We start from the raw sequence: 17,609 nt of genomic DNA, 5'->3' as shown, positions 1-17,609 counted from the left end.
AAAGAGTGTGTAATGTGTGTATCATCAGGTAGAAGGTTGTGTTTTCATTTGGGATTGTTTTTCTCTAAAAGTGACCACTTCTGTTTGGGGATACTGTTCAGTTGTTTGTCTGCGATTCAGTCAGTTTCCTGAAGTGTATAAAATCAGCGAAGGGGAAAAATCATTTTCTGGGAGCATTGTGGGTGACTAGAATAGGGTTAAATATCCTTGGTTAATTTATCAGAATTTTAAATCAGTTTAATTATTACCTAAGAGAGAAGGGAATGGCAGCCAACCTTAATATCTCAAACTCCTTGGTGAATTAAAAATATATGATTTTGTGGCTTGATGAAGTCACTGAACCTGTGTTAATGCTGGAAGTATCTGAACAATGTAAAAGAATAGCCCCTCTATTTCTGTAAATAAAACATTTTATTTAACAAATTAACTATTAGAAAATCCATAAGATAAACATATCTATTCTTTTGAGTTAACATAATTTATTCTTTTATTTATAAGGAAAGCAGAAATCAACGCCTTTTGTTATCTCTGACATAACTTCTATTCTGATTTAAACCACAGATCTTTACTCTCTTAAATAAAAAAAGTTTAACAATAGTCAAGTGAAGGTACCTGAAAAGACCCACAATATTGAGAAAGGAAATTGTATTCCACAATATTATACATGGAGAGAAGGGTCAGAAGGAATTATTGGTGCACACCAGGTACCAATAAAATGTTACCAAATATTTGGGTAACTTTAACTCCTTTGACAGTGAGGAAAAGAAAGGAGTCTTGAAAACTATCTTTCTTGTAGCTACTTAGGTAACAACCAACTGAAAAGGATATTCCGTTTGCTTAATGACTTCACTGAGTTTTTCGCGAGGTGGCAGGTTTTGACATCACCAATTCTTTGGAATGTTTTGTCACGTGCCTTTCCTTCAAGGGTTTTGAAAGTCATGCCTGGAAGACATCTGCCAAGTAGTGGATCACATTGAAAATCCTACTGCCTCAGATCACATCACCCAGGAGACCACTGTACGTGGCAAGTCATCTCTCTCAGCTCCAGACAATTCTATCTGCTTGACCTTTTAGTTCAGAGTGTTCTGATCTAAAAAACAGGCTGTAGAAATGTGCATTTCTCAAACACATGAAATTTGATGATAGGCACCAGTGAGAATCAAATGCCCCTGTGGAATTTCCCACCCTCTCTATGTCACATATTGTTTGCTTTAAAGAAATGCTTATCCTGGTATGAAGCTTAACATAAAATAAGTCTGAAATACAATTTAAAAAATTCAAGTTTCATTCCATGGAGTGGATGACTGCACATTCTTGTCACTGAACTTCATTCAGTCCGTTCGTTCCCTGGATTTTGTCAGGAATCTTTTTACTCAATAGACCAGATTATTTGTAATGTAAAAAAACTGCAAAATGTTACTCATTTAAAATAATTCTCCACAATCTTCCTGGAAAAGGGTCTCACACATAATCTGCCTACTATAAACACTTTTACATTCACATTTGTGAAAATGTTGGAAAAATTATGTACTAAATCAACTTTCATAATCCAAATATATTTTACATGCACAAAGGGAACTAGTAATATAGTATTTCTTTTATAAAAGGAAGAGCTCTGAAAAGCAATTGCTTTTTTCTTAATGTTATTATATTGTAAACTTGTATTTGGTGCAAATCAAGCTCTGAATTTCTTTCTACTTTAGAAGAAGATTGCTCTGAATTTCTACTTTAATTTCTGAGCTACTTAGTACATTCATTCACTTCAAAAACACATTGAACATCAATCTATGTTCTAAATAGGAGATAAATATAACACAGTCCTTATCCTTAAAATTTTAGAGTAAATAATTTTTGAGTTTAAAAATAAGTGGTTAAATACAACTATATCTCATTTAGTTTCTTTTAAAATAATGTGTTCCAAGTAGTGGTATGACTTAGATTAGTCCATTTTTATTATTCCTTTAAATCAGTGAAACAAATCATCTTTCAATGTTATCATTTTGTCTAATTACATATAAGTACACTTAATGAATTAATATAATTTTGGCTATTTTCCATGGCATAGGAAATAAAACCATTTTTACAAGGTATTTTTAAAAGTAGCATGGACATGAAAAATACAAGTAGGACTGCTTAAATCAATAAGGGAATATATGTATTTTCACTATTGTTCTTTTAATTAAAAGGTAGAGTGCTTTCTTTTGGTCTCCTTTTTTCTAGTCTCAATGTTTACCTTATTTATTTTTTTAACTTGAAAATTTTTAATTTAATTATTTTTCAAGTACAGTTTTCTGTCAATTTCTCCCATCCCAGCCCACCCCCTGTGTTCCCCACCTCCCTCCCATTTCCACCTCCCTCAGTTGTTGTCTATGTGCCCTTTATACTTGTTCCTGTAAACCTTCCCCTTTTTCCCCTGAAATTCCATCCCCTCTCTCTGGTCACTGTCCCCCTGTTCTCTATTTCAGTGTCATTGTTTTTATTCTGCTTGCTTGTTTGTTTTGTTATTTAGCTTCCTGTTAAAGGTGAGATCATATGGTATTTGTCTTTCAGCACCTGGCTTATTTCACTCAGCATAATGGTTTCCAGTTCCACCCAACTTTTGGTCTCTTTTAAACAAACGTTAGTCCACACATTAAGGGAGAACTGTGACCTCAACAATGACTTAGGATATCTATATCATAGAAAAGTAGCTAAAAAATTTAGAGGCTAAAGAAATGATAACAACAGCAAAACAGCATAGATGTTTTCTGCACTACATCAACTTTATTTTTGATATGTTTCTTCTGAGAGCTGTTGGGCCTGGGTACTGAGTTCAAAGCTCATATTTCTAGCATCACAACCTCCAAATCAGCAAAGGACATCACAATGGACATTGGAGTCTCTCTGCAGTGACTGTCATATTAAACAAAATCTATGAAATTTATTCAGTCTGTGGGGGGTGGCTGGAACTCTAAAATAAGTAGAAGTTGTTTATTATTTTATATTAAAAGATCCAGTTTAGAAAATCCCTGAACATTGTGAACCAGAAATTTGACATTAAGCTGTGCACATTCACTCAGGCCACAAATTGATTCATGCCACAGATATTGATTATTTCAATCTCTTAAGAGCTGTTCTATGCACATATTGTTGTGATGAATTCAGGCAACCTTCTGGCCTTTGTACATCCTATCTTCTAATGGGGGAGCAAACTAATGGGAATGACTAAGAAGACAAAGCAGTTAAAAAGAAATGATGTGATAAGGACTGCTATTTAGACAAGGTGGGCAGGGCAGGCTTCTCAGAAGAGGTGATATTTGAGCAGAGACCCAAATAAAGTAAAGGAGTGAGCCATATCAGTGTCTAAGGAAGAGTATTTCAGACTGAGGGAAAAGTAAGAGCAAGGGCTCTGGGGCAAGAGCTTACTTGTATATAAGAATGGTAAAGTGTCTTGCGGATGAAGCAGAATGAAGAAGATAAAGTATGAGAGGAAGTGAAATGGAGGGATAGCAGGGGTCAGAGCATGGCAAGATTGTAGGGTTTTGTTCTAAATGAAAAGATGATGAATAGATGGGAGAAGAAAAGTAATATAATCTAAATTTTCTTTTAAAAGGATCTCTCTGGCTGCTGAGTGAAGAGAGGATATTAGGAAGAAAGATAAGAATGGCCACAAAGAGTCTGGTGTAGGGTAAGGTAGTCCAGAAAGGGGTGATGGGCTCGGACTAGGAAGTGGAGGTGCTAAGAAAGGGTTAGATTCAAAATCTAATTAAGGATATATTGTGAAGAACAAGATTTGCCAGTGGACTGGTATGTGATAGGAAAGAAAAAGATCAGGGATGACAGACTTATTTATACATATATACCATGAGGCAAATGATAGTGCATTTGACTAAAACGGTGAACAGTGGACTAGGAGCTGATTTAGGAAGAAAATATTGCTTTTTTGAGGAAATGTGAGTTGGAGATGTTTATTAGATATACAAGTGATATAGCAGGAGCATCTACTAAACTAGAATTAGAAAATAAAGGTGAGAAGAATCAGCTTATAGTGCTATTTAAAACCATGAGAATATATGAAGCTACCAAGGAACTGAGTGTGAATAAGAAAAGTCCAAAAGGGAAGCACCTCTCATTCCAATATATAGAAGTCAGAAAACAGGAGGGTATTCTAAGGAATGTCCAGTCAGGTAGAGGAAAACCAGGAAGCAGTGCTGTCCTGAAAGCCAAGTGAATACAGCATTTCCTAAATGAGGAGTGGGCAAATGGAACAATGTGACTGCATGGCCTAGTGAGATGGAGACTGACAGTGGACTATTGGACTTGATTCTGCGAAGGTCATTGCTGACCTTGACTAGAGCACTGTCTCTGCAGTCATGAGCAAGAAAGCATGACTCGAATGAGTTCAAGAGAACATGTGAGTTGAGGAATTAGAAATAAGGACGATTGATTCTTTTCCTAAAAGGTGAAGCTGAAGATTGATGTGGAAATTAGAAATAAATATGAGATGATTAGAATATATTAAAAAAGTTATTACAGCATGGGTATATGGTGATGGGACTGATATAGATAGAAAAAAATGGTAACACAAGAGAGAAAGAATATTTATGTGAAGGAAAAATGTCCTTGAAAAGGCCAGAGGGATGGGCTCTGGTATCTGAGCAAAGCAGCTGGGCTGGCTAGGGCAGGCTGCACAGGGGTTGTAGCAGGAGATGAGGCAGCGTGTATAGGACAGGTGTAGGTAGTTTGTGTAGATATGATGAGGGAATGTAAAAATATGCTCTTCTGATATTTTGTTCTCAGTAAAGAAAGAAGTTTTTCTGATGATCATGAGGAGGGGAAGGGTTTATGCAGGTCTGAGAAGTGCAAAATGGCCCTTGGAAAATGTGAGCCATATTTATATCAATACAATATGACACAAATCAACATAGTGGTCTTTTGCTCTATGGCCATATTTAGCTTCTTAGGTTCAGGTTAGGAGTAAACAGACATTAAATTTAGCCAGAGTTGAGTTTTTAATTCTTCTTTTCAGAAGAGTGCAGTGGTGGAAGAGAAGATGAAGGGGTTTGAGAATAGAAACAGGATAATTTGAATGAAGAACCACAGACACCAAGCTGGCCAAGGAGGAAAGCAATGACACGAGGGGATGATAGTGGAAACCCAGCAAAGTTGGTGGCTTGGAGATGCTTTGGAGTGCACAAAAGTTGTTGGAATGATGATGCTAAAGGGTGTGACCTGGAGGGAGAAGAGGTGATGATCAGAGAATGGGTACTTGAAATGGAAATTTTGGTTCTGATGCAGTTATTGGTAATGACAGTGTAGGGTAAACCATGGACATGGGTGGCTAACATTTGGACAGAAACAGAGCCAGATCCTCAGAAATAAGCAGGTCAAGGAGCCGAGTCACCAAGTTGGTGAATGGTGTGTGAGTAGTGGTGGGGAAAATAGTTCAATAGGTGCTAAAATATTTAGTCATGGGGCATAAGCTTCCAAAATGGTTACTAGGGTGGATGGAGAAGCAAAAGTCTGGAAATTGCAAAGATCAGAGCAAGATGTACCTCTCCTTCAAGCTAGTGAGATGCAGGTAGGGGGAGGGAACAAGCCATTCTTGAGTGAGCTGCAAGGAGAGTGATGTTATCAGGAAGGAACTGTGTCATAGAGAGATTTAGGGGTTGGTGATGACAGTTATGAGATCTAGAAAATATAATGGAAAGGTGGGAGAAATGGTGAAGGAATCAGAGTTTGAAGCAAATGAGGAGATATGCTGAATGATATGGGGACAAGTGTATCGGTGAAGGCAAAGGACACAGGAGTTTGGGCTGTTTTGGCAATAGGTACTCAAGGATGAGGTAATGGTGGCCCAACCTTGGGGGTTCCCTTGGTGTGGTACTTAATCTGTTCCAAGGAATCATGAGGAGGTGGGGAATGTATGTCCCAAAGAGAGGACTGGGACAACAAATGTGCCGTTTTCAAAAAACAGGGAGTACACTAAGAGACTCCATCAGAGCTCAGAAAACTTCGCTCAAAGCAAGTGGTGCCAATTTGACTGCTCAGTCAGGCAATTCAGTATTCTCCTGTTATTGTACTCTTTACTTGAGAAAGGTAATCCCCTCTGTGATAGGCTGGAGCAGCTATAAATAGTGCCATAGTACACAGTCCATAAATAGTGTCATTAAGCCCAGGACCTGAGTCACAAATGATGCACTAAAACACACTTTTCATGAGTTAAACTTTCTACTCCAAGATCTATAGTAGGTTCAGATTTTGACTTCTTAGGGAACTGTCATTTTTCTAATTCACTTTGCAACAAGCTTTCCTTAGCTGGGAAGTTCTAACTTTCAACTAATTTCCCACTTGCACAGTTGAGAAGACCATGAAGAGCATTATAACACAGACCCTTGGGAGCCACAGTTCCAACATTCTTTTCCTATGGTTTGCAAGTTCAAACAAAGCAAAAAGTGCCCAGCTCTTGTCACTTTCTTTGAATTAAACAGGACATTAAACAGTAGAAGCCACCGGTAGAAGTGCATTGTGTGTTTTCAGGTCTTACAAGGTGAGGATAAGTTGTTCTGCATAGTACCACCTTGATGGAGTAGACTTAATAGGTCAATTTTATTTCATTGAAAAGGCTCCCTAGGGTCTACACCAAGGGCACTTTGCACATGCTGTTCATGCACTAGGGAGGCCCTGACTCCATGTGGACACCTGTCTGGTAATGCTCTACTCACCCTTTAGGACTCATATCACAGTCATGACTCTGCACTGCCTTTTCCAGCCTCATTTTTGTGATCTCTTACTGTCACAGTCATTCATCTTCTGTGGTAATTAGTATTGTAAACTAGGTACCCCTGGGCACCTAGCCTAATGCTGGCCTGGCATGTGGAGGATTTCAATAAATACCCACTAACAGTGGTGCTGATGTGAGGCCAGACATGTTCGCTGGTCCATATCCTTAGACACTTTCATTATATTTCACCCAGTACTTTCAGTGCCCTTAAATTGTCTTTGGTGTCACATGGATAGAGTTAATATAGAGATAGTATTACTCGTAGTTCTTTACACATTATTCTCATGTCATGGATGTAACTGTATGATCTCAGAGCAGGAAGGATGCTTCGGCTTGCCTCCTGCTTGCCATCAAACTCTAGCAGGATCTGGGCAAAAATAAAATGAGAGTTCCTGGGGCAGGGACACAACTATACCTTCTGCTGATGAGTGTGCTAGCCCTTCAGTGCTGGCCAAATTCTTGAAGCCAGACCCCTGCTATATTCTTTAGAAGCTTAAACACTCTTTCCATAGATACAATTTGAAGGCTGACAACTACCACTTATGGCACACTTACTGTATGTCGGGTACTGTGCTAATCACATCACTTATCTTATTCATTTCTCAAAAAAAAAATCCAGTGAGGAAGAGACACTATTCTTATTATTATTTTATTAAAAAAACAAATTTGGACTTATACATAGCCCTACATGAAATTTCTTAAATTCATGTAGCTACAAAATAGCAGAGCTGGGATTTGAATCCAGGGTTTGAATCCCAAAGCTCATGAGTGTTCTCGTCTATGGTGGCGCCCTGGGCAGGGCACAGCTCTGCAATGGGAGGAACACTGGGGTTCCTGGGTAGCATCACCACCTGTAATATTTTCCTGATTTCCAAGGGGAGATCATTATACCAGTGATTTGAACTATCCTGTTTTGTAGTGATCTAATTTTTTTCAAGGAGCCCTCAGTTTTTGAATAAATAAAAATAAATAGGAGTAATTATTGAAATTCCACTTGGAGTATTTAGTCATTTCATAATAAAATTACATATAAAATTTATGCTTCAGTTGACCTGATGTGCTAGCTAATTCTATTTTAAATGTCCTCTAAAGGATACCCAGCCATTTAGTTTGACTAGTAAAACCAATATTATAGACTCAATGCTTGTAAGCAAATAAATCCATTTTTCTGAGCTCCTAATTTAAGAATTATTGTAGTTAACAATAATAGAGTTTTAAAGAAGTATATACAAGGTATAGCAAATGAATTCTTGATACTACTTAAATATTTATTTCCAATTTATTCTTATGTAAATTTGTAGTGATATTTTCTAGACTTTTAGTTTAATTAATAGAAGAACTAATAGACATGCAGATGGACAAGCTGCTCACAGTAGCCATTGATTAGAGGTCATCATCACCAAAATCAGTGATTAAAATTAATAATAGCATTCCTCATCATATTTTGCTAACTCTCTAAATTTATTGCTAAGTCTGCATTGGCCCTCTGTGGCATAAAGGGTGGAGGAGGAGGGATTTAAGACCAATAAAATACAACCTGTTGTGTTAAGAAACTCCACTGATCAAATGGCAGGTACTGGAATAGGCACCTTTAAGTATTACAACACCCCTACTTTGCAGAGGTTAACTCCTCTTTACTGATGAAAAAACTGAGGTTCACAGAGGTTCGGTGACTGGTTGTTGCTGCGCATCTTGCCTAAGGCATGCTGAGATTCCTATCGTAGTCAGCCTGGCTGTCAGTTTTCTGTGATTTTCATTTCACTGTATTGCTTCCTAAAGTGCTTATTTGGTGAAGAATATAAGCAGATGTGGGAAGAGCTAAAAGAGATATATGCCAATTGGGAGCAAAGAAACTAGCTGCAATGAGATCCTAGGAAGCTTCATAGGGGAGCTGGCATTTGATTTGGCTCTAAAAATATATGGTTTGAGTGGGTCAGATTGAAGGAAGACAGTGGAGACGGACACAGCAATAGCAGGTGGAAAGTTCCAGAGGCACACAATGGCACAGCAGGGGTGGGGGAAGTGGGGAAAAATGAGAATGAACCTGCAGATCAGCCTCTTACACACTGTGTGAAGGGCTTTATCCTGTGGGTGAGTCAGTCATCATCCAATGTGACTGGTAAGGTCAGGGCATGGTTGCCTGGAAGCTTGCAAAGGTGGAAGTAGAGGAATGATACTGGAAAAAAAGAGAGCAGGTGAGAAGCTTTCATCAAAAGATGAGAAGCTGATCAAAGATGGGTGGAATAGACAGTCCTAAGTGAGTGAAGTTAAAGGCGAAGAAGAGAGCAGAGGAAGTAAGAGTTAACACTGACAGACTCCTTCCTGTGTACTCAGCCTTGTTTCAGCCTTCCTGTGGACTCCTTCCTGCTGTGCTCAGCCTTAACACCAGCTGCCTCACTGACACCATGTAAAAAGTCTACGAGAAGAGTACTTTTATTATTTCCACTCTACAGATTAACAAAATCGTGCCTGGAAGATTAACAGGGAGCAAATTGTAGAAAATGCGAAGCAGGCAGTTTGCATACATTTATTTTTCACTATTATATCAGGTAGCTCCCAGATGAGTCTCAGGTTGGGTTAACTACAACAGGGACTGGGAAAAGATATAGAGAGCTATGAGATCAACTTTGTACATTTTGAGTTTGAATTTCTCATAGGATGTCCAGGTGGGAGCATCTGGTTAAAGATTTGGGAGGATGGAGAAAAGGGAATGAAAGATTAAAAAGGCATCGCTGTGTGAGCAGTAGCTGACCCAGAAGGCCCGCCTGCACTTGACCCTTGAAAGGATGTGCATAGAGGCAGCACGGTGACAACAACCAACGCTGTCAGGACTCCTCCCCCCTTGGAAAAAATAAATACACATAACACACAAATCCCACATACTCAAGTGGTATTTATTTCTGATTATGCCTTCAATGACTTTCTGTTTTCATGTGAGAAAGATTTACTTGCTTAGCTCCTTAAAAGCATAATTGTACTGATGTGTGAAGAAATCTTTTCCCAAAACTCTAGCTCCTGAGAAACTTGAGCTTCTCTGGGAAGTTATCATTACTAATGTTCACAATTTATCAAAATTGGACCTTTGAGTAGTCACATCTTAAAATTATTGTGAATGACTATGTTTCTAACGGGGGGGGGGTACTGTAAAAATTAGAAGCGAAATTGTTAGTTTGTTTCTTCTGCCTCCTCCTCCTTCTGGCCCCCGTTCCCTCCATCACCTCTCTCTTGCTGCAAACAGCCTCTGCCCACTGTCACTCTGAGGGAATCCCAGATGACGACAGAATAGTCAGCCTGAGATAAAAGTGGCACTCTATGGCACACACCCAGCGGTTTAACCAAGAGGGACACAGGACTACTGTCTCACTGCTGCCATCCAGAGTGCGGTTACCTGGGGCCAGGAGAGGTCTGAGTGGTAGGCAGGCAGGTGCCCACAAAATGGCATTGGGAGTGCACGGCAAATGGCTGGGCAAGCGTTACTTCCCAGCTTCCTCACGGCAGGGTGGATTTCTCATGCACCCAGGCTGCAGTTACGGAGACTCAGTCCAGAAGGACAGAGTAAGTGAAGGCATGACTGGTTAAATGCTGTTCTTCCCCACTTTTCCCCCACTAAGGTTCATCCTGCACAGAACTGGCAAGGCAGACCAGGGGGCTCACAAAAGGGGCTTTGTTACAGGATCCAAACTTCGTTGTGTCAAATCATCTCACAAAGAAAACTGAGCAGTATCTAGGGAAGAACTTAAGGAAGAGTTCAAAGGTTCCTGGTGAGACTACTGTATTTTATAAAATTATTTACATTTATCTTTTTGGTCATTGGTAAGGTCTATTGGCACAAACAGCATAGCCACAAGGTATTCTTCTGATTTTAATAACTCATCTTATATATATTTATATATTTTCATATATCTGCTTATCTTCATTTCCTCAGCAAAAAAAGGAAATAAAAATATTAATCTATAAAATAAGCTGATGATAACACAATGCCAAAAATAGCTTATGTTAAGTGCAAGGGGTGAGGCTTGAAAGTAAAGCTGAATTGCAACAACATATTGATTTAACATTTTAAATACAAGACTTGCAATAAAATAATTCTTGAGATAGGCTTCTCATTTTTAGTTCACTTTTTAAAAACTACTCTATATACACATATCCAGTTGTAACACTTGACAGTAGCATATGGGGCATGGTATAACTTTGGTACACATTGCAGATATGGGTGGGTAATGTCTGTAAATGATATCCCTTCACCAGTTAGAGCACTGTACAGCCAGGTGACCAGCCACCTGGTCCCATGTAATATTCCCACAGGAGCCCCCAGAGTCCTTCCCAGACCCACCAGAGACAGTGGGAGAAAGCAGGCTCACTGAATCCATATTGTGTTTCCTCTTTCGGTTCTCCTGGGTTCCACTGTCAGCTCCCCAAACGTGGAAAAAAACTGCTCCATTTCTTTCTGAAGCATGTCATTTCTTTTCTCAGCATCTTCTTTTGCACGCTCTGCATTTCGCATTTTGATTTCTATCATTGTGAACTTTTTCCTTTCCTGATCCAGTTCATCATGGAGGCTCATCATTTCTGTTTCCAAAGTCAAGTTTCGCTGTTCTAAGCTACAAAGGGTAGGGGAGGGAACAAAAAAGACAGAGATCTTACTCACTTGCAATACGAGAGGGCTACAAGTATTTTCTAAGCTGCATGGCTTAGGAAATTGGAATGAGTCCTGTCCATTCAGTGAAGTTTTTGTTTTTGTTTGTTTGTTTTTACTATTTGCTAAGATGTTTTACTATCATTTGAACAAGACGACCCCACAACTTCTCTTAGAAGCACGTAGCTGTCACCGATGGTGGATGCGTAAGTGCCAGCATAGAGCAGCCCAAGAACCTATGTCATGTAGCACAGAATGGAAGAGGTGAAAGGCAGCCAAAACCATGAAACTTCCTGAGTCATTACATGTAAACTGAACTTTGCTAAAAGAAATGGAGGACGCCCAGTAAAGTTGGAAGAGAAGGGAGCAATCACATTTGCTTTCTATCAGAGGAAAAATAATGATATAGTGTGAGTATCATTGTTGATAAAGTCCAGTACTAAGAATGAACTTCTCTGAGACATAAGGAGTCCCATCTTTTAAAAGTGGTGCCAAAAGCAGCTACCTTCCACGGACAAGAGTGGTAGCAGTTATTTGTGGCGAATAAGTAATCCACCTGACATTTTGTGACAGTGGGCCCACCCAAGTAACTTGTTGCTATCTGTAATTCTCACTACTTTCCAAGTTAATATATCTTAGAATCTCTAGATTTATAGTTCTATAGATTGATTGATAGCTATATCCATTAGGATGTACTTTATAATTTTAGATAGCTTCCTTGAAAATGGATTTTTGTCCATAATCACTAAGTTACAAAACATAATTTGCTGTTGTTTTTCAAAGAGGAGTATTACATACTTGTTTATTATAAGGTGAATCTTGATAATAGGTGACTTTTTTTTTTCTGTAACCCCTCCCCTGACTTTTTAATCTCTCTACTTCTGAGTTCAGGCTATGTTTGAAGTTACCATATCACTGAAATTTGAAAGGCTAATCTGATTATTTTAATAATAATTTTCAAACTTAAAGCTTCAATTATTTTGTTTAGAATAAGTCCTACATGTTAATATTTCATCCAGATAATAGTAATAATAATATAAAATAACACATTCTTTTGAAAGTAACTAGGATTAAAAATATTCTCTATATTCTGTAATCACTTTAGAAGGCTGTTTTGATCACAGGACCACATTTTTCTATAATGACCTGGCAGTGTACTGGTTAAAACCCAGAATTATTCTACAATAGATTCTGTTTGCTTCCCAAAGGTTTTTATGTTAGAACTAAAAGTGAAGACAATCCTTTAAGCAATATTGATGTATGTGGATGTATCAGGTTTGCGTGTGAAACTTCCAGGACTCTCGTGGACTGAGCGGAATACAGAAGGGATCCCCTCCCACTACAAACACAACATGGTGCTGGAAAAATATATACAAAATTTTAAAAATATATAGCCAAGGTTAAAATAAATAAAAGAGCAGCTTCAAGTATCATAACCAAGAAAGACACTCCAATTTAGAGCAGCAAGTGGAAGCACACAAAGGGTATTGATCCTGGATACAGGCCCGAGGTGGGGGCTCGCTCTTTGTTTTCTTCCCCTGGGGGAAGAGCAGGTAGGTCTCCAGTGTGAGAGAGAAAGAAAGTCAAAAGTGATTCAACTGAGAGCTTATCACATCAATTATCTTTATAAAAAAGCAATCACAAAAACTCTACTCATGGGCTGAGTGAACTGTCAGAATTGAGTCAGCAGAAGAAGAAATATCAGTCTTAGCAATATATTTTTAGATATGTCTCCTCAGGCCAAGGCAACAAAACAAATATTAACAAATACAGCCAAATCAAACTTAAAAGCATCTGCAGAATGAAGGAAGCCATCAACAAGAATAAAAGGCAACCTACTGAATGAAAAAATATTTGCAAATAATATATTTGATTAGTGGTTAATGTCTAAAATACACAAAAAGAATCATACAATTCAACATGGTACTCATGGACACGAACAACAGTGTGGTGACTGCAGGGGGGATGGAGGATGGATGGAGAAGGAAAAGGGAATAAGGAAGATAAATGGTAATGGAAAAAACAATAAAACATAATAAACTAGTAAAAAAAGAAAAAAACACAGAGAAGCAAACAATCCAATTTAAAATATGAGCAGAGAACCGGACTTGACATTTCTGCAGAGAAGATGTACAGGTTGTCAATAGACCCATGAAAAGATGCTCAGCGTCACTAAATATCAGGCAAATGCAATTCCAAACAACAATGAGGTATTGTTACCTCACTCCTGTCAGCATGGCCACTAACAAAAAGACAACCAATGACAATCTAGAGGAAAGGAAACACTTATGAATTGTTCGTGAGATTATAAATGAGGTGCAGCCATTCCATGTGGGAAACAGTATGGAGATTCCTCAAACAATGAAAAATAGAATTACTGTATGATGTGGCAATTCTACTTCTAGTTACTTACCTGAAATTAAAAAACAGTAATTAGAAAAGACATATGCACCCCTATGTTCAGTGCAGCATTATTCTCAATTGCCAAGCTATGGAGCGAAGCTGGTATCCACTGATAAATGAGTGGATAAAGAGGATGTGGTACATATGGTCAATGGAACCTGATTCAGCCATAAAAAATAATGAAACTTGGCCATTTGCAACAACATGGATGAACCCAGAGAGTATTATGGTAAGTGAAATAAGTGAGACAGAGAAAAACAAATGCTTATGATTTCACTTATATGTGGAATCTAAACACCAGAACGACTGAATGAACAAAAGGAAACAAGCAAAGTCACAGACACAGGGAACAAACTGGTAGCAGTCTGCAGGGAGGAGGGTGGAGGCGGGAGGAACAGGGGAAGAAGGTTAAAAAGCACAAACTTTTGTTCTAAAATAAGTCACAGGGACGTAAAGCACAGGGAATACTGTCAATAACATTGTAATAACCACATACAATGACACATAGTTACTAGACTTGTGTCATCAATCACTTTGTAAGGTTTATAAATGTTGGGTCACTGTGTGGTACACCTGAAACTAATGTAACATTTTATGTTAACTATAATTAAACATAAATCTTAAAAAAGCCCTAGCTGGTGTAGCTCAGTGGATTGAGTGCAGGCCTGCGAACTGAGGGATCACGGTTTGATTCCCAGTCAGGGCACATGCCTGGGTTGCAGGCCAGTTCTCAGCAGGGGACTCATGAGAGGCAACCATACATTGATATTTCTCTCCCTCTCTCCTCTTCCCCTCTAAAGATAAATAAATAAAAATTTAAAAAAAAATCTTAAAAAGAAAAACATTAGTAAACTGGAAAAGAGGTCTGAGAAAAATTTACCCAGAATGCTTCACAGAATGAGAAAGATAGAAATTTAATATAAAAAAAAGAAATTAACAGAGATAGAGCATGGATTAGAAGGTCCAACATACTTCGATAAGGGTTGTAGAAACAGAAATTTGAGAAAATGAGGGAGATGAAATAAACCAGAAGGTGATAGACACAAATATCCCAGAACTAAAAAATATATAAGCTCTCAGATCAAATAAAAATAAAGGCTGAAAGTTCATGGAAAAGATAGGGCAGAAAGTTACTAATTAACATAGAAATGGCATAGCCATATTAATATCAGAAAGACTATACTTTCAAGCAAAATGCATTACTGCAATTAAAGATGAACATTACTTATGATTTAAAAAATCAATTCATCAGGGATATATAAATAATTATGACCTTTTATTCATCTAGGAGAGTAGCCTCAAATTATTCAATATAAACTAGAATTATAAGGAGAAATGAATGAATCCATAAAAATTAGGAGAGTTTAAGGTAACTTTGTTAGAAATTACAAATCTATCTGATAAAAATTAGGAGACATGTAAAAGATTTAAATAGCTTGATTAACAGACTTGATCTATTGGTCATATATAAAATCCCAAACCAACAATAAAAGAATAGTTTTTATAAGATCAAATAATTGATATCACAAAAACAAATTTTTCTGACTACATAAATAAGGGAAGAAATTTGTGGGACAGGGAGATCACCAAAGTCACATGTTTAAAAACTAAAATGCCTGTGTCCAATGAATGATAAAGTAAAATGTTATCTATCACCTATTGAGCTATGTATGTAGGAATGTATGTATGTATCATGCACATATCATCATTGTAACTAACCTCAATACTTCGAGTCCTGTGGGGGGAGTTAAAATAATTTTAAAGAGAAATGTCTAACTGTGAACAGGAACTTCTCTGAGCTGGGTCGTGGTAGCTCCTCGGCCCTCCTTCACTGTGAGCCTCTGCCTCTAGCTGTAAGGCAGTAGAGACGCTGCAGGGAAAGGACCCAGTGTGAGGACACGCTGTTGAAAGTTCTGGGATTTTTACTAAACTCTCTGAGATGCACCATGGGTTCAGAACATAAATGTATTACCAATGTCCTTGTAAATTAACATGTTAATCTCCCAGCCATTCATAATAACTTGTTTCCTATCCTAATGCAAGTTTCGACCGGTACCTCTTGTCCCCCAGTGCTAAGTGCTAATTTACCATCACACACTGGTGGCAATTAGGAGGTCTGGGAGCCACTGGTCCTAAAAATGATATTCAGATGCTGTTTTCATTCTTATTTAAACTCACTGTTACTTGGCATTATATAGGAAAATTCAAACCAAGTTTCCATTCAGTAAAGTTTACAAAAATTACTTTCTAAGTAGTTTTCCAATCTAACATATAAATAGTATTTTATTTTATATTTACTCTATCATAGCTCTTGAAAATATGTATCTTTTGGCTTGGTAATTAATAAATGGATGGGAAACAGCAAAAGAAAGTCAACTATATTTACATAATATTTATATAATATATTAATATAAAATGTTTACATATATAATGTATATATATATATATATATATATATATATATATATATATATATATATATATAAGCCCCATGGGGTTTGGAGCCATAGAAGCAGCAAGGCAGGACAAAGACTGACGGTCACAAATGAGAAGGGCCTTGGGCCACCTGCACAGGAAGAGGTCACCACAACACAGGGCCTGAGCCTGCGCCGAGACCACAGGAGGGGCTCCCTCACACTGAACTGGGCCTCAGGCCTTCTCCTGACTTGGGAGCCCAGTGCTCTCTCCTGTGCCTACACTATGCTGAAAGGGGAACATAAAAACAATCAGCCTTGCCATTTCTGTGATCTCAGTGAAACGTGGATGACTTTCAGGTTTCCAGTACAAGATGATATTTGTGAGTCCTGGGCCCCATTCTCTGAATCCCTGCCTCTCCAGTCCACGGACCCTCTGATAGTCAGGGACACTGTGAACACAGGACACTTAGCCAACACCCCTGATCTTGCCCGGGTTGCTTTCCTGGAGAAGTTGCTAAGCAAACTGCTTCCTACCTTGGCCATCTTATCAGAGGATGTAAACTGACATAAATTAGGTTTTAGCATAGCTGTTTCCTTATGAATCATAGTTTTGCTTTTGCTTCTAATTTAGGCTACAATTTTTCTTGTCCATACAAATACACTTCATGTCATCCCCTTTCTCAAAAGTTTTCATGAATTCCAATCTCAGAGCAAAAGCCGAAGACTTAATCTGATCCCCAAAGTCCTGTCGCCTGTGTCCTGTTATGTCCCTGAGCCCCTAGCCCAGCCCACGTCATGGCATTTCCACTCACTCCTCTGCCACGTATTCACACAACTTCCCTATAACCTGCCGTGAGGCCCTGCGCCCGGACTCACACCTCACCAGCACGCCCTTCCCCATTCCCCACTTCGGTCTTCTACTTAGCACAGGGCCTGGTTTGCTCATTTGTCTGTCTTCCCCGGGGCAGTGGAAGCACATTCTAGGACGGAGGCTGAGTGTGCTACGTCCTCCGGATCTGGAACTGAGCTTGGCAGGTGGCGGGCACTCTCTCGGCACTCAACAATTGAAAAATTATAAAAGGTCTGTTTATTTCTACGATTTCTCTTTCCCCTCACTTCATCCTTTTCCTGTCAGTGAAAACAGGCCCCTCATCCTCCATCTGCCCCCTCACAGCTCCCCACTAACCAGCCTCTGGAACGATTCACATAGCATTATTGGGCACCTCCTCTGTGCCAGGAACAGTGCTCAATGATTTTTACATGCTTTTGAGAAAAATACTACTCGTATTTAAACTTTTCACATTAAGACAACGAAGCTCACAGAGATAAAGTGAACTTTTCCAAAGTCCCACAGCTTCCGAGGGGTAACACCAGGACTTGAGTCGGGCCT

At 38.6% G+C, this 17,609-nt stretch overlaps 1 protein-coding gene across 6 annotated transcripts in view; it reads right to left on the bottom strand.

Moving 5' to 3' along the window:
• Positions 1-9,638: 9,638 nt before the first annotated feature.
• Positions 9,639-17,609, bottom strand: part of ARHGAP24 (Rho GTPase activating protein 24) — a 513,936-nt gene continuing 505,965 nt past the window's right edge. For all 6 annotated transcript variants that reach the window (XM_053666367.1, XM_053666369.1, XM_053666371.1 and 3 more), the window contains one exon: positions 9,639-11,364. In XM_053666367.1, coding sequence (XP_053522342.1) covers positions 11,121-11,364 — 244 coding nt within the window. In that variant the 3' untranslated portion in view covers positions 9,639-11,120. The remainder of the gene's footprint in view (positions 11,365-17,609) is intronic.

Source organism: Artibeus jamaicensis, unplaced genomic scaffold (genome assembly GCF_021234435.1).
Source record: "Artibeus jamaicensis isolate MK-2021 breed Jamaican fruit bat unplaced genomic scaffold, CSHL_Jam_final contig_452, whole genome shotgun sequence".
Classification (NCBI taxonomy): domain Eukaryota; kingdom Metazoa; phylum Chordata; class Mammalia; order Chiroptera; family Phyllostomidae; genus Artibeus; species Artibeus jamaicensis.
Note: the sequence above shows the minus strand (reverse complement) of the source record. Positions and strands in the feature narration are given on the sequence as shown.